The following is a 21751-nucleotide window of genomic DNA, read 5'->3' as shown; positions in this document are numbered from 1 at the left end:
CACGTACAACATTAAACTTTGTTACATTTCTCCCCTCTCTCTCTCTCTCTCTCTCTCTCTCTCTCTCTCTCTCTCTCACACACAGACTCTCTCTCTCTCTCTCTCTCTCTCTCTCTCTCTCTCTCTCTCTCTCTCTCAAACATGCACCCAGAAAAAACGAGCGCATCGCACCTCTTTCGTTCGTGTGCCTAAATCTGAAATAACGAACTTGAGCGCGCAAAAGACACGACATGTGAACCGCCACTAACATTGTAGAATCAAGTAATTTTTCTCTGTATGTGTGTTCAGGTGGCAAACTTGAAAAAGAAGTATTAAAAAATAAAAAGTATTTTAAAAAATAAATCAAAATTATTTTGCCCACATTTGTCCCCATCCGGCTGACATGTTGATATCTGATCTAAGTGGGCGTGGTGTGCGTAAGGTACGAGAGGGCATGACTGATGATAGTGTCGTGATTCAGTCATGACAACACCATTCTCAGCCTGCGCTCCAGCTCGGTCGACTTTATTTTTTTAAATAATTTATATATTTTATATTCAAACTGAAAACATGATGTGATTAACACTCAAGTCTTTCAAGTCATCATGTCTCAAGTCAAGTCAAGTCCCGAGTCTTTAACTTCCAAGTCCGAGTCAAGTCTCAAGTATTTTATTTTTTGTCAAGTCAAGTCACAAGTCACAAAAATAGCGACTCGAGTCGACTCGAGTCCAAGTCACCAAGTCACAAGTCCCCATGTCTGGTATGTACTTTAAATGAAAGTACAAAATTAGTTTAACTTTAATAGTGTCAGGAGACATTTTTATCTTTAAAATAATACTTTGTTTTTTTAATTATTTTTTATTTTATTATTAAGTTTAAGTACAGACATTTCAAGTATAATGCAATAAAAAAAACGATGAATACAAAGCTCAAAATGTGTAAATCAGAGAATAACAAGTATAAAATGAACAATACAAATAAATGCAAAAATAAAAGTTTAGGAATCAAGGTAGTTATAGGTATTTCAAAAACTTTGTTTTGTGATCTCATGTTTGAAAGGGTTTCAAACAGGGTTCTAAATTAACTTTTTTGACCACCAGCCAAAGTGGCTGGTAACTTTCTAAAGTTACCAGCCAATCAGCATTTCCACTAGCCAAATTTTTTCTGGTGAAAATAAGAGAAATTATGAGTGCTACTGAATGCAACAATGATTCGTTTTTTTCTTTTGCGTGCATGCGACAATCCTGACAAAACATGACAACATTTTTGTGATGAAACATAAGCTTTCTTCATTTCTCTGTCGATAGACATAAAGCTTTACTGGGGCACAGGCCCCCCATTTTTTGCAGACTTTTTTTGAAAGCCTGCTGTGTGCAAGAAGTGTGCAACAATGGCCTTTGCTTAACCAACTATTCTACAGTGCAACAGGTACTGCGAAAGATAAATATGTATTTAAAAATATGTTACAATATAAGTGTAATCTTCATCATACCTAACATTATTAACATGTTTAGAGGCATACTTGGCATAACATGTTTGGTAATAATGACAGCAGAGAAATAATTTTCTACATTATACAATGATAGCAATGATTAATAACTTATTTTTACAAGAATATTTTAAGAAACCAGTCATTTTATGCCTGCTATACTTGTCATGACTGCTGGGTGATCGATGGCTGTGTGATCTGTGTGTGTGTGTTGTTTACCTGTGGTGCCGGTTCCTCGTGTGTTCACTAACTCCGCCCCCTTGTTTCGGTAATTGTTCACCGGTGGTGTCTCGTTTACCTTTTCCTTTATATTGCACGTAGTCCTGTCTTTCGTTGCGCGCTCATTGTTTTATCACAGTCCTGCTGCCCTGCCTTGTCTTGTCAGTCGCTCTCTGTCTCTTCCTCTTATTACCCCAGGTTTGGTTTTCGGCGTTTGGGGACTCGTCTTCGCCCGGACCGCTCGCTTGTGGATTACTGGAACTCATTGACTTTGTTTGTCTCAGTACAGCTGGTTCGCTTCGTTTCTAGGCGGTATACCAGCTGTCTCTGTTTCTCTCCGGTTTGCATCATCACCCGTGAGTGGAGTACACCTTTTTACCATTGTGGATTACATTGACTCTAACGACTGTTGTTTCTCGGAACCGCTGGTTCGCTTCGTTTTTAGGCGGTGACCAGTGGTTTCCGGGTGGCTCTTCTACATCAGGATTTCACAGTGGATTACCCGTCTGAGAACTTGGATTTACCATCTTCCATCTCCGCCTGTCATCCACCTTCAGGGCGGCGTGTTTCATCCCTCTGTTGCGTGTGGTGACTGTGCTGGTGTTCTCGACGGAGTGCGTGGGTGGCTCTCTCTCTCTCTCTTCGGATCTGTACTGGATTATCGTGTAGCGCCGACTCACTCTCTCCTACTGTGGGAGTGCTTCATTCCCACAGTAGTGTATCATCCAGAGTGAGTCAACGGGTGTGTGCCGTGTGTGGATCTACCAGTGACTTTGCTCTCCAGATCTCTCATTCTATTTTTCTAAATAAATATTGTTAACTTGCACTTGACTCCGAAGTTCATTTCCTGACAGATGAGCGCGCCACTATGGAGTCAGCAAGTTTAGAGAGTCTGGAGGTGCAGACCGCCCTTCACCACCAGGGGGCGGCCATCAATCAACATTCATCATTATTGTCTGCTGCTGCCAGAGATTTCAGTATCTTGTCTGAGCAACTTAAGGAGCTCAGCAATCGCTTGGACCAAGTGACTCCTCACTATGAAGCTCCAGCCTCATCCGGAGGAGCCGTTTCGATTGAACGGGAGCCACACACGGCAACACCCCCCACCTACAATGGCGACCCCAACACCTGCAGATCCTTTTTGCAACAGTGCTCTCTCGTCTTTGCGCTCCAACCCCGTCGATTTTCTTCATCCACTTCCAAGGTGGCCTATGTTCTGACGTTACTCACGGGAAGAGCGAGAGACTGGGGTATGGCCGCCTGGGGGGCTAAAGCTCCATTTACATTCTCATTCGAGGCTCTTGAGGAGGAGATGTTAAAATTGTTTGATCGCTCACTCAAGGGGGACATGGCAGCGGCTAAGTTGGTGAGATTACGGCAACGTAATGAATTCGTTACGGACTTTGCTATAAGATTTAAGACTCTCGCTATTTGCTGCAACTGGAACGACGCGACATTAAGAGCGCAATTTCTCGAGGGTCTCACACCGGGGATTCAAGACGAGATTGCACTGAGGGAGCCACCCACGTCACTGGAAGCTGCCATCGTTCTGGCTCTGAGGGTTGAGTCTCGCCATCGGCAGAGAGATCTGCGTCGCTCATTTCGCCATCTGATGTCGGAACCAGGGGAGACCGCTTCAGAGACGCCCTCCGAGGAGCCTATGCAGCTGGGCAAGTTTCGTATCTCTGCTGGTGAGAGAAATCGTCGTCTGTCTAATGGCCTCTGCTTATATTGTGGCAAGCCGGGGCACCTGGCGGCCACATGTCCGGTAAAAAGCTCACGCCCACCGATGAACTTGGGAGTCTCGGTGGGCGCATCGTCATTTAAGTCTCCCGTAAGCAGCACAACACTTCCTGTCATCATTAATTCCTTCCATTCACAGGCGTTGCTGGATTCCGGTGCAGAGGCGTGTCTTTTGGATGCTGGGTTGGCCAAGTCCTGGGGTATCCCATTCATCCCTCTCTCCTCTCCTTTGTCTGCCTGGACATTGAAGGGCCAGCATATGGCTGTGATCACGCACCGCACACCCCCTGTGAGTTTGTTTGTGTCTGGCAATCATCGTGAGGAAATTGAGTTTTACATCTTAGAGGATTCACAATCACCAGTCATTTTAGGTCATGACTGGTTATCCAAACATAATCCTCACGTTGATTGGCAGAACAATGTTGTGTTATCTTGGAAGTCTTCGTGTTATGTTTCTTGTCTTGGTCCTGCTCCTTCTCTTGTCTCTTGTTCTGTCTCGCAGGTTCCGGCTATCGATCTCTCAGGAGTCCCGGAGGAGTACTCGGATCTGTATCAGGTTTTCAGTAAGTCCCGGGCCACTTCTCTGCCTCCTCATCGGTCGTATGATTGCGAGATCAAACTACTTCCCAACACTTCTCCGCCTAAGGGTCGTATATTTTCCCTAGCTAAACCAGAAAGAGAGGCTATGGATAAATACATTAATGACGCTCTTAAAGCCGGTCTCATTCGCCGCTCCTCGTCTCCAGCTGGTGCGGAATTTTTCTTTGTAAAGAAGAAAGACGGGTCTCTTCGTCCGTGCATTGATTATCGAGGGCTGAATGACATTACTGTTAAGAATAAGTACCCCTTGCCATTAATGTCATCAGCATTCGAGTTATTACAGGGAGCGCGCGTATTTACCAAGCTAGATCTGCGCAACGCTTATCACTTGGTACGTATTAGAGAGGGCGATGAGTGGAAGACAGCCTTTAATACACCCTCAGGACACTGGGAATATTCTGTTCTGCCGTTCGGTCTTTGTAACGCTCCAGCTGTCTTCCAGACCATGGTCAATGAAGTGCTGGGTGACATGATTAACAGATTTGTCTTTGTGTATCTCGATGACATTCTCATCTTTTCTCCCTCCATGCAGATACACACTCAGCACGTTCGCATGGTTTTACAACGGCTTTTAGAGAATTAACTATTCGTTAAGGCAGAGAAGTGCGAGTTCCACAGGAAGTCGGTTTCGTTTCTGGGTTTTGTTATTGCCGAGGGAGAAATTCGTCCCGATTCCGCTAAGGTTAAGACGGTTGCCGATTGGCCAGTACCCGACACTCGGAAGGAGCTTCAGCGATTTCTGGGGTTCGCCAATTTTTATCGGCGTTTCATCAGAAATTTTGGTCATATCGCTAAGCCTCTTACTGCTCTCACTTCACCTAACGTATGTTTCCGTTGGAATAGAGAGGCTCAGGAGGCCTTTGATGTGTTAAAGTCCCGGTTCATCTCTGCGCCTGTCCTCTCTATTCCCGATCCGGCTAAACAATTTATAGTGGAAGTGGATGCATCTGATGTCGGGGTAGGCGCTGTTTTATCACAGCGATCGTCTATTGATGGGAAAGTACATCCGTGTGCTTTTTTCTCTCACCGGTTAAACCCAGCAGAACGTAATTACGACATAGGGAATCGGGAGCTGTTGGCGGTCAGACTCGCTTTGGGTGAATGGCGTCACTGGTTGGAGGGAACCTCGGAGCCCTTTCTGGTCTGGACGGATCATAAAAATCTTGAATATATCCGTTCAGCCAGAAGACTAACATCTAGGCAGGCTCGTTGGGCACTCTTCTTTGATCGTTTCAACTTCACCCTCTCGTACCGGCCTGGCTCGAAAAATACCAAACCTGATGCTCTCTCCCGTCTGTTCGAGAAGTCCGATTCGGAGAGGGCGGAGACCATTCTCCCGGAGGGGAGGGTGGTCGGCGCCCTCGTATGGGGAATCGAACAGCGGGTGAGAGAGGCCGGCCGGGAGGGGGAAGTTCCGGAGGGGTGTCCAGCGGGTCGCCTATGGGTTCCTGAGCGGTTACGTTCCGATGTCATCCGGTGGGGTCACGAGTCCAAGTTTGTCGGCCATCCAGGTATTCGGAGAACGTTGGCTGCCGTCCGTCAGCGTTTTTGGTGGCCTTCTATGTCCACTGACGTCAGACAGTTTGTACTAGCCTGTTCGGTTTGTGCTCGTAATAAAGCATCTAATTTACCACCCGCTGGTCTGCTTAAATCTTTGCCCGTGCCCTCCCGTCCCTGGTCTCATATAGCCCTTGTTTTTGTCACTGGCTTACCGGCATCTAATGGTAACACTGTGGTTCTAACTGTGGTGGATCGTTTTTCGAAGGCGGTTCATTTCATTCCCCTGCCCAAGCTACCTTCTGCAAAAGAGATGGCTCAGGTTTTGATTAATCACGTCTTTCGGTTACATGGTATTCCGACTGACGTAGTGTCAGATAGGGGTCCTCAGTTCATCTCTCGTTTTTGGCAGGAGTTTTGTAGACAAATTGGCGCCACGGCCAGCTTGTCTTCTGGTTATCACCCGCAGACCAATGGGCAATGCGAACGGGCTAATCAGGATCTCGGTAGAACGCTCCGCTGTCTGTCGTCACAATATCCGAATTCCTGGTGCGATCAGCTCCCGTGGGTTGAGTATTCTCATAATTCTCTTCCCGTTACGTCTACCAATTTATCCCCGTTTGAACTTTCCATCGGTTATCAACCTCCCCTGTTTCCATCACAGGAGCCCGAGGCAGCCGTTCCGTCTGCGTTAGCTTTCGTACGCAGGTGCAGACGCACCTGGAGGAGAGCTAAGACACTGTTATTATCTAATTCCAGACGAACCAAAGCTGCAGCTGATCGTCATCGGCGACCTCCACCCCGTTACGTTTGTGGTCAAAAGGTATGGCTTTCTACCAAGGATCTGTCTCTCCGTGAGCCTTCTCGTAAGCTGGCTCCGAGATTCATTGGGCCATACAGTATTTCTAAGGTCATTAATCCGGTGACGATAAAGCTTAAGTTACCCCTTTCTCTTGGTCGGGTTCACCCTGTTTTTCATGTATCCAAGGTTAAACCTGTGATGTTTGCTCGCTATAACCCTCCTGTCTCTGCCCCTAATCCCCCCGCCCCTCGTCTAGTGGATGGTGCCCCTGTCTATACTGTTAAGAGGTTACTAGACTCCCGCCGCAGGGGCAGAGGATTTCAGTCCTGATGAGAGGAGCTGGGTTCCGGGTCGGGATTTGCTGGATCCTGGGCTGATCGAGGACCTCCGTCGGCGACAGGGTGAGTCTCCCGGTCCGTCTGGTGCCGGTCGTGGAGGGGGGGCTACTGTCATGACTGCTGGGTGATCGATGGCTGTGTGATCTGTGTGTGTTGTTTACCTGTGGTGCCGGTTCCTCGTGTGTTCACTAACTCCGCCCCCTTGTTTCGGTAATTGTTCACCGGTGGTGTCTCGTTTACCTTTTCCTTTATATTGCACGTAGTCCTGTCTTTCGTTGCGCGCTCATTGTTTTATCACAGTCCTGCTGCCCTGCCTTGTCTTGTCAGTCGCTCTCTGTCTCTTCCTCTTATTACCCCAGGTTTGGTTTTCGGCGTTCGGGGACTCGTCTTCGCCCGGACCGCTCGCTTGTGGATTACTGGAACTCATTGACTTTGTTTGTCTCAGTACAGCTGGTTCGCTTCGTTTCTAGGCGGTATACCAGCTGTCTCTGTTTCTCTCCGGTTTGCATCATCACCCGTGAGTGGAGTACACCTTTTTACCATTGTGGATTACATTGACTCTAACGACTGTTGTTTCTCGGAACCGCTGGTTCGCTTGTTTCATCCCTCTGTTGCGTGTGGTGACTGTGCTGGTGTTCTCGACGGAGTTCGTGGGTGTCTCTCTCTCTCTCTTCGGATTTGTACTGGATTATCGTGTAGCGCCGACTCACTCTCTCCTACTGTGGGAGTGCTTCATTCCCACAGTAGTGTATCATCCAGAGTGAGTCAACGGGTGTGTGCCGTGTGTGGATCTACCAGTGACTTTGCTCTCCAGATCTCTCATTCTATTTTTCTAAATAAATATTGTTAACTTGCACTTGACTCCGAAGTTCATTTCCTGACAATACTAAATAATCTCAGTCACAGTTACTGCTAACTGTGATGTAAGTTAGTGTCCTAGAGTTAAATATTAGTAAACTAAATATTAATTTCATATCTGCAAATACAGAACAGTATAACACATACATCTGTTGATTTTCTCAGCAACAATGCAATCCTATAGACTTGACAAAAGGTTTTCCTGAGATTTTTCCTCTAATGTTTGAGACCTGACAGAGTGAGGATGTAGTTTGTCTTTCCTCCTTTAAACTCATAATCTCTCCTTCCCTATCCCTGCTTTGCACAAAACATTTCTGATGTCCATCTACATAAGCCAATTCTGATCGAGTAAATATAAAATTAGCATTATGATTTAGAAACTTACTTCTCGTCATGTTTTCATACTAACTCATTCGCGTGGCGTCCCCTTTTGGATGCAGTTGCGCGCGCGGAGGAACGCAAAGACGCGCGTGGACACGGATACATGTGTGCACGCGTCAGAGCGACTGCTTCGTCGCTTTACAAGCGTAAATTGGGTAACATTGCATATAGATCTGTTTTTGCCGCTATTATCTTTGTTAAGGAATATACCAGTTAACTGCTAAAATTTAAACTTGAGATTACACATGGGCACAAAAGATTTACATAGGGTTGCCACCTTTCTGAAATGGAAATGGACGTTATCGTGTAGGGTCCTCTGTTACGTCGAGCGGACGTCCGCGAAGACGTCCTCCGGACTTTCACAAGGACGTTTGCAGGACGGTCAGCGGACTTTCGGGACTTTTAGGGGACGTTCGCCTAAAGTCCTCAGCACATCGTTTTATTTCATTACAACAAATTAAATCAGACACGCTAAACATTGTTTACCACAAAGTTATTTTATTTTAATTGAACAGTTGTAATTTTCCTGTGCTCCGTGTTTGTGTGTGCGTGCGCGAGCTCCCGTGCGCGTGCCTGATCTCCCGTACGCGTCAGTCAAACGCGCTTCAGCTCCGTGTGTGTGCGTGTCCCTGGCTGTCTGCTGGACTCCCATGTCAAATATTTTCGTTGTCTTCTAGCCTTAAACAACGAAATGAACACATTTAAAAGTTAAGTAGTTATTATTTATTGGGGTGGTTTCCCAGACAAGGATTAGCTTAAACCAGGACTTTGCCTCAGTTTAAATATGAAATAAAACTAGTTTTAACAAACATGCCTTACTAAAAACATTACTTGTGCGCATTATGATGTTAAACAAAGGGCACTGATGTATTTTAAGATTTCCCTGTCTGGGAAACCGCCCCGATATGTTTAAAATGTCTTGCAAAATATCTGTAGCAAACATTTTAAATATAAGGGAGACAGAATTCTGTGCTAAAACTAGAAAGCATGCACAACTCACTTTTACCTAGTATTTCATGCTATGGCATTATTGTTGCTTACAGTTCACTCAAAGTAAAGGTGGGTAAATGTGGACAGTACTGTGCAAAAGTCTTAGGCCAGCATGCTACCATTAGATTAGTTGTTTTTGGAATTGTGTAGTGATCATATATAATTATTTCTCAGTGTCTTTATTAGAATACAACCAGCAAATACAGGAAATGTGTATGTGGTATTAAAAACAGTATGAAGTATAAGCTGAGGTGTCAAGTATTTAGGGTTAACTCCCCTTAAACTTGAGCAATAGCAGGCAACTGCTGGATCTCTTAAACCTTCTAATTCTAATCATCAAATGACTTAAGGCTTTTTTGAGGAGAATGAAGTCCTGAAGATGTGTTTCGTGCCAAGAGAGGTCACACTAAATACTGACTGTTGCCTGAAAAAGACATTTACTTCTGAAAATTGTTTTGTTTTTAATTGTGTGTAAATTTTTCCTGTATTTTCTATTTGTATCTTAAAAAAAGAGTGAAAAATAAATATGGATGGACATTAAAACTTTGCTAAAACAAATAAGCTGATGATGGTGGCCTTAGACTTTTGCACAGTAATGTATGTTACCCATTTTATGTGTAAATGCAAATCAATATGAATATGAATTCTCCCAGTATGGTTTTCGCTGGTCAGGCTGGTGTAGCAGGATTGTTTTAGAGGGGTTTTGGCCTTTTGTAGCTGGTCAGGCTGGAAGACCAGATGACCCACCAGCATATACCAGCTTAGCTAAGTTGGTTGGCTGTCTTAGCTGGTTTAAGATGGTCCTCCAACCTGGCAAAACTGGTACGTCAGCTGGTCTTCTACCCTGACCAGCTACAAAATGAACATACACATCTCAGAGAGAGCAAAGGTCACACAGAGTATAAAAATAGTTTACTATTTCATAAAATAATGTAAGTTGTCTTATACATTGATCTTTGATATTATTGTAGGTTTTTGTGTTAAAGTCATCTTGAAGTATACTATGTAGAGTATATGATACTATATGTATCCAAAGCATCAAACATTATTTTTGTTTTAAAAATAGACTATTAATTGCTATTAATGTTTATGTGCTATTAACATTTACAATGTACATTCTTATTTACAACATTACAATTTACATACAATATATATACCAAAATAATTTTGAGATGTTTGGGATTCACACAGACTCACTATAATTCATTGTTAGTTGCAAGTGTGAAACTGAGCTGCTGAAATTCGCCCTGTGTAACTGTAGCATCCTCCTATTTCCCATCTCCCAAACTGCATCCCCTTTGAAGAAACAGATAACAAATCTACAAACAAAAACAATCCGTAATAAACATGGGTAAAACGTCAGCAGTGACTAGTAATTTTGCATGTGTTATGGCACATACCATCTTTTGAAACTCAGCTTGGCTTGCTCATTGTCTCCTGCATTTTTCCAACCACTGCTGTGGTGTTGTCCTGTATTTGGTCTACTTTCAGAATGATTCTCCACTCCAGGATTTCTTTCAAGAATGAGTTTTGAAACATTAATAACATTACTAACTACACCAGTAAAATAAATGAACAATAAGTCTGTGTGGAAGAATATATTAATATTCAATATAAATATCAATATTAATAATTTAAGATAAAAAAACAAAATACTGTACCTTGATTCAGTATTGGAAGAAATTGACTGATGTGCTGCATTTGTGATAAAAAAAAATTAATTAGATTTAAAAATTGATGATGTATTGTAGTAACTGTTGTAAAATGTTGAATGCATTATCATTTGTAAGTCACTCAAGGCATATGCTAAATTAATAAATATAAATCAAGTAATCATCATTATACTACAAATACTGTACACTAGGATTAAGTATATTGTTTCTTAATTCCACAGAAGTATAACAATTTAAATGGCTAATAGCATTAAAATGTACTCACAATAAGGTGCCTCAGGCAACATCAAAACATCTTTTTGCTTTTTCTTACTGGTTGCTCCTCATCTATAAAAGAATGATAATATGAAAGTAAATCATAGTGCCCTTATAGTTTCACCTGGCTTTTCAGCTGAGAAATACTCCTAATTGCTGTTAATAATGATTCATTTTCTTCACTTCAAACTGGAAATCTTATCCTCAGGTCTAGAAACAACAAGACAAAAAAGTAGTATTTGATATTATTAAGAAACTTACACAATGATTCCCACTGTTTAAAATCATGTAACAATGAATGCAGTGACAATGATATCACCTTCAATAATGATTTCACTTTCAGATAATTTACTGTCCTACTGAACTGTGAATAAATGTGCATTTAAAGAAAATAATAGACGACATGCATTTGTTTTGATCATTACAACTCTTGGTCAATACACATTACTGTGCAAAAGTCTTGGGACACCATCACCAGCTTTGTTGTTTTAGCAAAGTTTTAATGTCCATCCATATTTATTTTTCACTCTTTTTATTAAGATACAAACTGAAAATACAGGAAAAATGTACACAAAATTAAAAACAAAACAATTTTCAGAACTAAATGTCTTCTTCAGACATCAGTCAGTATTTAGTGTGACCTCTCTTGGCACTAAACACATCTTGAGCTTTTTTGAGGAGAATGAAGTCCTGAAGTCATTCGATTAGAATTAGAAATTAGGATTTAATTTCATTTAGGTTTAAGAGATCCTGCAGTTGCCTGCTATTGCTCAAGTGGAAGGAGAGTTTACCCTAAACACTTGACACCTCAGCTTATACGTTTATATTGTTTTTAATACTACATACACATATCCTGTATTTTCTGGTTGTATTCTAATAAAGAGACTGAGAAATAATTATATATGATCACTATACAATTGCAAAAATAACAAATCTAATGGTAGCATGGTGGCCTAAGACAGAAGTTCCCAAACTTTTTCAGCGTGTGGCCCCCCTTGTGAATGGTGCATTCCTTCGCGGCCCCCCAAAGAAAATTAGTGACAAAAAACTGTTCTAAAACTCAACATTTTAATAAAAGAACATTAAATTATACAAAAAAGTAGTGATTTTGGTTAGTAGCCTTATTTTGTTTAGGTTTAATTACACATAATTCATGATAAATTAATGTATTTCATAAAATGTCATAAAACTGGGGCCCCCCTGGCACCATCTTGCGGCCCCCCTGGGGGCCCCGGACCCCAGTTTGAAAACCACTGGCCTAAGACATTTGCACAGTACCTCACATAAACATTGTATATTTGCCTTGCCAGTATTTGTTAAGGTTAAAAAGAAGTTTGGTATTACTTTGCATACTTTACCTGTGTGAGAAAATGGGCTACTCTGACTGCATATATTGTCCACAGCTGCTTGTCCAGAATGGCACATTATTTATTTTGGTCTCAATACCCTTCAGATAGAAACAAGCATGTTTGATTATTTTTTATATGTAGCTGACCTTCATGTTTATCATTTGTATTTTATAAAACATGAACAAAATCTTACCACATTCTTTCACTCTAACCACAAGGATGGTGCTACCTCAGCCTTATTTTGTTCTGTAAAATGGAGCAAAACAGCACAGGAAACCTGTAAGTAAAGTCCATATAAATCTGTAAGTTCAGCTTGCAGTACACAAAGGCAATGTACACAGTTAGCCATCTCAAACCTTAGGCTGAAATTATTTTCCAATGTTTTTCCCTTTTTCCTGGAAACATGTACGTTGTTTAATCTAAGTTTTTCTCAAACCAGTATCAATATTACAGAATAAGATAAGCTGATCTGCTGAACTTACCTTTTTGGAGGACATGTTTAGATGTTTAAAGGCTGAGAAAACAAAATAAAGAAATTTAATATATATACACACACATCAAAATATATTAAATGTTAAAATGTTACCCAGATGTACCCCCAACCCTCCCAGAGCTTTTATGTATTATTATAAGAGATTTGATTCAATTTAAGATTTTTATTTAATAGGCTTTATGCCCAGCTGCACTACTTCCTGAACTTCAGCCAGCTCATTGTTTCCTGTCTGCCATTATTGGACAAACTGATTAATCCAGGTCTGTCTGATTATTGTTGTTGTGACTACTGAGGTCAGGCACACCTGGATTAATCAGTTTGTCCAATAATGGCAGACAGGAAACAAGGAGCTGGCTGAAGTTCAGGAAGTAGTGCAGCTGGGCATAAAGCCTATTGCTACCATTAAAAAGGTTTAACCATATACCACCAAATAAAGGTTTAAAAATAAAGTCTAAACGATATATTTATAGGCTACATACATTCAGGCTGGTCCATTATGCTACACATTTTAAAAATAATTGAACCACATCTACAAACTTATTTTGGTGATTTAGCCCACAAGTTACTTAAACTGGCATGCCCATTGTTTTTACAATGAAATGGCTTTTTTTACTGCGTTTGCCACAGTATTCAATCCTTCACGTTATTTTACTACAGTACAGTAGGCGGCGGTATACTGTAGTGTGCAGTTCGTGTCCGCATCGTCATACGCGCCAGTATTGCTGGAAGACTGCAGGAACAGAAACCCCTGGAAAGGTAAGTTAGGAGTTTTAATTTAAACCTTAAAATGTGGGTTATCATCATGACAGTAACTTTTTGCTTTGCCATTATTGAAGAATCAATTCGGCAGAATCTCGCGCACGCTCACACTTGTAGGCCGTTTCTCAAACGGAAGGCTGCATCCTCCGGAGGTCGAATATGCAGGCTGCATACGTCATCAAGCCTGGTTTATTTCTGTCATGACTGCTGGGTGATCGATGGCTGTGTGATCTGTGTGTGTGTGTTGTTTACCTGTGGTGCCATTTCCTCGTGTGTTCACTAACTCCGCCCCCTTGTTTCGGTAATTGTTCACCGGTGGTGTCTCGTTTACCTTTTCCTTTATATTGCACGTAGTCCTTGCTTTCGTTGCGCGCTCATTGTTTTATCACAGTCCTGCTGCCCTGCCTTGTCAGTTGCTCTCTGTCTCTTCCTCTTGTTACCCCAGGTTTGGTTTTCGGCGTTCGGGGACTCCTCTTCTAGGCGGTACACCAGCTGTCTCGGTTTCTCATCGGTCCGTGAGTGGAGTACACCTTTTACCATTGTGGATTACTTTGACTCTAATGACTGTTGTTTCTCGGAACCGCTGGTTCGCTTTGTTTTTAGGCGGTGACCAGTTGGAGCCGGGTGGCTTCATCTACATCAGGATTTCACAGTGGATTACCCGTCTGAGAACTTGGATTTACCACCTTCCATCTCCGCCTGTCATCCACCTTCAGGGCGGCGTGTCTCATCCTTCTGTTGCGTGTGGTGACTGTGCTGGTGTTCTCGACGGAGTGCGTGGGTGGCTCTCTCTCTCCCTTCGGATCTGTACTGGACTATCGTGTAGCGCCGACTCACTCTCTCCTACTGTGGGAGTGCTTCATTCTCACAGTAGTGTTATCATCCAGAGTGAGTCAATGGGCGTGTGCCGTGTGTGGATCTACCAGTGACTTTGCTCTCCAGATCTCTCATTCTATTTTCTAAATAAATATTGTTAACTTGCACTTGACTCCGAAGTTTTTCATGACAATTTCAGTTAAATAAACATTACATTCGCAAGTCATAAGCATATTACAACAATTTACAATTAACTAAGAATAATAGTTAGCTTTATAATTGTTAATATTCTTAAATATGACAGTCTTGATGACGTAAAAGTTATACAGCCTACAAATGCTACCTCCAGTGGTTAGCCTTCGGATTGAGGCGCAGTTACTTATATTAATACTACTTTAAAACCTTATACATTTACTCTAACACTTAAACAAAGTAAGCGAGTAACTTAAATATGGCTACAAACCTCGAATGAGTTATCAAACTGCGCTCTTGAACCAATATAAATATTGTATATGGTAACGATGATAACGAAATCTTACTCTGTAACGAAAACTTGACGAAATTACTTACTTATCTAACAATTAACTACAAAATAAACGGGATGTGTATAAAAAATGACGAAATTTAAAGGAGCTTTTGCTTATTCCCTTCACCGAGACCGTTGTGTCAGTTGAAGTTTGACGTGTGATGCCTTGTGCCAGATAATTCAAAATGTTCTCACACGCAGTCAGGAGGCTTCTTTGACTTCATGCGGCGCCGCAAGACCGACAGCCCGATGACGTCAGAGTACCGCGAGAAGGATTCAAGAAACCATATTTCGTGTCGCTCTCGCGATACTTTGACGTCATCTGGCTGTCATCTTTCCTTTTACAACACAAGTTGTTTCTATATATTAGACACAACAATGGAATTAATAAAATCAGTGATTTTTTTTTGTTTGTCTTAATCTTAATTGCTGTGTGTTGTACAACTTGACAATTCATAAAAGTATAACAAGTATTTGTTTGTTTTTTGTAGATGAGTTCCTTATTAAAGAGAGGCTTGATGCTGTTTACTCCACACTCTTAGGCTGACTTTGGATTATTTGTCTGTGAAGACAGTTCACAGTTTCTGAATCCCATCAAGAATGAAGACCTGCAGGCCACCATATCGAGATGTGAGTCAAAATATATACTTTTATAACCATATATGACATTTCAATGTAGGGACATTTAAGTTTTCCTGGCTAAAATAATTTAATTTGGTAATATTTGTTAATAAGATTATTATTGAGTTATATTTGTATAATTAACTTGTATAGCAACACTGTAACAAATTTGCCTGTAGATTTTACAGTAATTACCTGGCAAAAAAGTTGCCAGTAAAATCTTGTAAAGTCTTGTGAATTTGCTTTTAATAACTGTAAAAATAAATTACAGTATAATACTGGATTTCGTTTACAGGTTATTGTTGTACATAAATTACAGCTAAGAATTAGGTTTTTATATTAAAACAACACTTTATTGTAATTTAGTTTACAACATTATCTTGTTTTCTTTTCAAATTACAGATATTACCTGGCAACTAGAGTTGCCAGGTAATATCTGTAAATTCCTCACAATACAATATGTTATTGTAGAATCTTTTTTACAACAATATATTGTGTTTTGAAATAATTACATCTTTTTGCTGCCAACTCGAGTTACCAGCAAAGATCTGTAAATATTTTACAATACATTATGTTGTTGTAAAAAATAAATAGTTCATTTTGTTTTTTTAAATTTGCATCTTTGCTGATGCCTATTGTAAAGTGTTTTAAATAAGACCAGGCTTGTGTTTAATCCAAACATCATGCATCAGATTCTCTTCAACTGTCAAATAAAACCATAGTCAAAGATGCAATATCATACAATTTTATTATTAAAACACAATACAGTGTTACATTACTGTACATTTTCAAAAGGTCTTTTTTTAACAGCATATTCTATTCATTTTCTTAACATTCAATAAAATTCAGAATAATGCTATAACATGAGTAAAACACCTAAAAGTCAATAATTTAGTGAACTGATTTTTAATTTGACTTGTGAAGAGCATTTTGGGGAACCATCTGCATTACTTTTGAGCAATTAGGTTGTAATAAACCAACATTTCTGCAATAGAAACTTCAAATTTGTCAGAAGACAACATGAGGGTTAAAGACCCAATTTCAAATCAGGAACTTGATGACAAAAACTGTTCAACAACAAAATAATGATGAAATACTAGTTTTAACCATTAGAACAATGGCCATTCATATTGTAAGGAAGTCATTTGAGACTTACAATTGAAGCCATTCAAAATCAATCAGTCGCTTGAGTAGAGAGGAGACGTGAGGGTTAACGCAGTTGTTCTTTTTCTCCTGTACCTTCCCGCTTTTATGGCTTAACACCTTTGTTGTCTTGGTCCCACTGGAGGGGTTCAGTCCAATGAAGCATCTGAAATCACAAAAATCACATGAAAATAAACTTTATGAAAAAGTGCCTTAACTGCTCTACAAAAGAGTGCAAAAGAGTGTTTTTTTTTCAAACTAACAAAGCAGTTTATTTACCTAAATGCTCAGTTTACCCCAATGCTTTTCAAAAATCTAAAGATCTATTTGATTATATACTTTTCAAAATATAAAATCAAATAGATCTTGATTGTCAATGTTTGAATGTTACAATGAATTGGTTCTGCAATGATATAAAGCATTTGGGTAAATAACTGCTAACTTAACCCTATTTATCAACAAAAAATCATGTTAAAGGGATTTCCTGTAAGTACACTTAAAGCAAAATCAAATCTCTGTTACTCATAATAGCAAACTTTACAAAATAATGATCAACCGTATTCTACTTAAAGCACATAGTTACCTTTGAATGAACTCCAGTGTGCAAGATGCTTGCTCCTGGTACACCAGATTAAAGTTGTAGTAGGTAGAAAACAAAGCTGCCATTCCAGCCACGAAGTTGGGATGTGGAGGCACAACCACCTGACCCTCGATGCTCAGCATCCAAACACTTGCTGTGAGCAATTCACCTAAGCATAAACAAATGGTTTATATGCAAAAAATATCTGTTGCCTTCCACATAAACATATCCACGTTAAACTAATGTGTGTCCTTCATAGCCTCTGTCTTTGCAATGCTTTACAACTCATTACAAAAAAATAGACTACCTAAGACAATTAGTCTTGGAGAGTCAGGAAGCTGAAGTGTTTTCTCAACATCTGTTGCTGTTGCCAACACCTAAAAGACAAAGAAAAATGGATTCAAATGTACAGTAATTTTTTATACCAATTATGTTATATAATTATGTCATATCAATTTTGAAAGCTTCATAATATAATAATAATAATATCACACTTGCATCTGCCTGCAGAAAGAGTCCCTCGGATGTTTCTTTAAAGTGTGCCATAAGCAGGAGAATTATGACTGGCCATGGATCGCACTTTTCTTCTCTATTGTACATCCCTAGGATCCGCTTCACCTCATCTGCATTAGTCCCTGCTGGCTTCTGTTCGAAAAACTGAAGAATCAGCTTCCCCTTTTTTTCCATAGCTTCCTCCATCTTATCCAGGACAACAATGTCTGTGAGTAATTTGAAATGGCTGTACAGCTCTTTCGGTGTGAAAAGATAGGGCCACTCATTTTTCAGCTCAGCAATTGAAGGAGGTGGGCTGGCATTGATGGCTTTTCTTTGAAGGAAGTAGGTTGTTTCCATTAACTTACTCAAATATCCCCTGTCTGCACCAGCTGGACCCTCAACACGGTATAGGTCTTTCATTTCACTCTGCTTCTCTTTGAGGCTCTCTTCAGTTTCTCCTTGTGGACAGTCAGGCTGCCATCTCACGCAACCATATTGGTCAACTGGTCCTCTAGGCATGTCTGCAGCTGAATTTGGAACCCGTTTCAGCATCCTTCGTCTTGAGAGAACACTTCCACGATTAACATGTTCTACTCGTGTTTTTAGTTGACTCAAGAGGGATCCATAGCCACTCCCAATTACAGTGCCATCTCTCATGACATCAGCAAAGCTTCCAGGATGCTGCTTTACAATCATCTTGGCCACTGTCAGGCACTGAGATTTTGACGGATTTAATTCAGTCAGCCTCATTTCATTTATGATGATTCGTACCATTTCCCTGCGGTCTTTAGCAGTTGGACGTTTCCCCTGTGCAATGGCGGTCTTGATACCAGCAGGCATTTGGTTCCATGGAACAATGAAGTTCTCAGGCCAGGCATTTAAATCCAAAGTCTTACTGGAGCTATTACTGCTAGGCAGGCTTGGAGTGGTGGAGGTGTCTGTAAATTCAGAAGATAGAGACTCTTCTGTAGTGGGGCTAAAGAAAATCTCAGATGGTTCTACGGGAGTCAGTGTCAAACATGTTGTTTTCTCTACGAGAAAAAAAGAAGAGAAAGAACATTCTGTTAGAATAGCACCACTAAATACAATACCATCCAACATTCAACAAAATTATAAATAACATGTATAGTGTATAAAAGTAACCAGCTTTTAACTTAATAAAGGACTGTTTTAAAGACTTTGTAAACATTATCTAAGACATACCTTCGTTTTGCCATGCATTTAGAAGCTTCCGACACTGAATAGGTGAAATGTTGTCAGGGAGGTCCTCCTCTTTGATGAACTGAAGATCAGATCTGGTTTCCACTCCAATAGTGTGCAACTTATTGAGGATGGACTGAAGTTTATCCTCTGGTAGGCTAGGTAGCACTGCCAACACCGCTTGTCTAATGTCCTCCCCGAGTGCTGCCATTTCACTCTTTGAGGGAATGATGAAATATTATAACTGATGTGCAATTCAGCTTGTACCCCATTAGTGGATAATAATCAAGAAGGTTTTCTTGTTTAACACACATGTAGTTTGAGTCATGGTCTGTTAGACTGTGAATACCCAAACCAACAAGTTCCAGAGCCTTCTGCCTCCCCACAATAAAATAGGCAACATCACTATGATGGATCAAAATCAACATAATCTCACCCACGTGAAGGCCCTCATCATCTCGTTGTAGAACCACATGCATTCCTTTTTTGTACTTTGTCCCTTTCACAGTGACAGCATTAGTCACCACAGTAGTGTCATGGGAAAAGTTATATGGTGCAGTTGCTGCCTTGATTCTCTCATTATAGTCACCAACATAGAATGCTGTTCCTTTCTCAACCTGGACGACAGGAGGAAAAAGACTGCCAGCACTTAAGTATGCTTGAAGGAGTTGGTGTCGCTCTGCTAGAGTACCACACAGGTTCTTAAAGTTGTGCAGTTTTCTGGCACACTGTTTAAAGAAAGTATGCTTACTTTCAAATCTCAACGTCCAAAGACGGATGAGAGGTCCAAACTTAAGTATGAGCTCAGGATAGTGACAAAGATAATGGTGCTTTGGTTTAAGTGGGTGGTCAGGAAAAAGTTCAACTCTGGACTGGATGTATTCCTCAATGAGGACATTCAAGTAAGCAATCTGATCTGCAGTAATTGCTGGTGCACATACATAAGCGACTATCTCTCTCAAGAGCAAAATCAACTTCCAAACATCATTTTCGCAAGGATTTTTGATCCTGTCCCCAATTAACAGAGGCAGTACTCTCAACAGGCACCAATTCTGGACGGCATGACCACTTAACTTCTCACTACCTGGGCTGAATTCAGGAGGTTTGTCATCTGCTTCATTTCCAAGATAGGTAAACTGACCTATACTTCTATTCAAATCCACATAAGTGAACTGGTTTTCCTGTTTTACCAAGTGGTTGATGCACAACGGCACGTCAACAGAAACAATGCCCTCAAAAAGATCATGTCCGAGGCATGGTGGAAGACCAGGCTGGCAAACATGAAAGTAACGTAGCTGGTTGAATATGGAGTCAAACTTTATGCCACACAGCGATTCTGTGTTTGTGTCTCCTAATTCGTGTACATGCTCCTGATATGACTGTTTTGTTCTATTTGAACCAGCAGACAATGGACTTGACTGAAATGTTTGTCTGTCTATATCACAAAACCTACAAAAAAAGGAACTCTTGCTGAAATTTTCCACAAAGCCACCAATACAATGAGAACCAAGATTATCTCCTGCTATAGCACATACACAACCTCGAATAACTATGCCATTCTTCAAAACAATACCACTGTCCTCAAGATCCTTGAGATCTTTTATCAGTGGACTGAAAATCATGTCCTGTCCGAAAAACTTGAAGTCTTTTTCCCTGCAGAGAAGGACAAGCTGCATATGATCAATATTTGATCTGTTGTAGGGCAATATGTCTCCAAGTGTCAGATAGACTGCCAGTACCTTGTGTTTTTTTCGGCCTGACCCTAGCGGATTGACAACCTCAAAAGCATCTTGATAAAGGATCAAGGCTAATGATGATGTTTTACTTTTAAGCAATACATTTTCAGTGGTATTCTGTCCATCCCATATATCCTCAAACACATCATGGGTAGAGATGCGAGAATGGGTCATTTCATACTGCTTTTTGAAAGCCTCAGACTCAAATAAGGAACTAAGAGTTTCCTTTATTGGCACATACTGTGCAAAGCATTCCTTTCCTGACTCATTTGTACCCAAGTACAGGGGCAAAGGTTCAACATAATTAAAGCTATTTTTAAACAACGACTTGCGACGCTGATCAGTACGTAAAATGCTGTTGCCCTTTTTTAATATGTCCTCTTTTGTGAGATCCTCAATGACATTTGTAATAGTCATGTCTGGAACCCCAAGCACAGACAATTTCTCTTTCAGTTTTGAAAAGAGATGCGACTGAGCAACATCATGTACTTCTTGGACCTCTTCAATGATAGTCTGAATGACTGATGCTGGTAAAAGTAGCTTAGCCTGAAGCTTCAAGTAAAACATAGACAAGTTCTTTAAAAAGAGGTCTTCATCCACACTATCATCAAGTCCCCCTGTCTCCAGCTCTTCATCATTCTCAGTGAGAGAGGTGGAGGGCTGAGTCAGAGGTTGGGACAGGTTTTCAAACTGTCCTTCTTGGGATTGTTGTTGAAACACAGCCTCATGTACATGTTCAACTGAACTGTCTTTGTGCATTCTCGAAATATGAGATGCAAATGTGGATTTTACATTAAATGTTTTCTCACAACCCTTAAAAGGACATGTTATTTTCCTGCCCTCTTGTATATGGCCTTTCAAATGACTAAGAAGCTCCTTGAGATTTGTAGATGTAATCTGACAAAATTCAATCTGACAAATCAGTGTTGTTCCGATTTGTTCAACCCTAGCATTTCGGTGAGTCGTATACCCCTTATGATCCCTGTATAGATGAGACTTGAAGGCTGCAAATTTTCGGAATGCACGGGTACAATCAGGTACACCACAGGTAAAAAGGCAGTTCGGTGCATTACTGTGAAGTTTCATATGTTGAGTAAAACTTATTATAGTTTTACTCTCATAGGCACACTGTTTGCAGTGATACATTGCTGGTGTAAGAAAAACAAAAAGACAGAAAACAGAAAAAGGTAATGAAGGTTGTGCCCAAAG

At 40.7% G+C, this 21751-nt stretch overlaps 1 protein-coding gene and 1 long non-coding RNA gene across 2 annotated transcripts; both read right to left on the bottom strand.

Moving 5' to 3' along the window:
• Positions 1-7962: 7962 nt before the first annotated feature.
• Positions 7963-12832, bottom strand: LOC135747145 (uncharacterized). Its single transcript, XR_010531696.2, has 8 exons — positions 12656-12832; positions 12367-12450; positions 12183-12271; positions 10835-10896; positions 10558-10591; positions 10297-10410; positions 10094-10215; positions 7963-8584 (listed from the first exon to the last, which is right to left on the bottom strand). It is a non-coding gene; the product is annotated as an uncharacterized lncRNA (long non-coding RNA).
• A 3491-nt stretch (positions 12833-16323) lies between these two features.
• Positions 16324-19017, bottom strand: LOC135727412 (uncharacterized). The gene is made up of 5 exons (XM_065245211.2): positions 18810-19017; positions 17610-18637; positions 17419-17488; positions 17115-17280; positions 16324-16697 (listed from the first exon to the last, which is right to left on the bottom strand). The coding sequence occupies exons 1-5, from the start codon at positions 19015-19017 to the stop codon at positions 16541-16543; spliced, it is 1629 nt and encodes a 542-aa protein (XP_065101283.2). The 3' UTR covers positions 16324-16540.
• Positions 19018-21751: the final 2734 nt, after the last annotated feature.

Source organism: Paramisgurnus dabryanus, chromosome 1 (assembly GCF_030506205.2).
Source record: "Paramisgurnus dabryanus chromosome 1, PD_genome_1.1, whole genome shotgun sequence".
Taxonomy (NCBI): domain Eukaryota; kingdom Metazoa; phylum Chordata; class Actinopteri; order Cypriniformes; family Cobitidae; genus Paramisgurnus; species Paramisgurnus dabryanus.
Note: the sequence above shows the minus strand (reverse complement) of the source record. Positions and strands in the feature narration are given on the sequence as shown.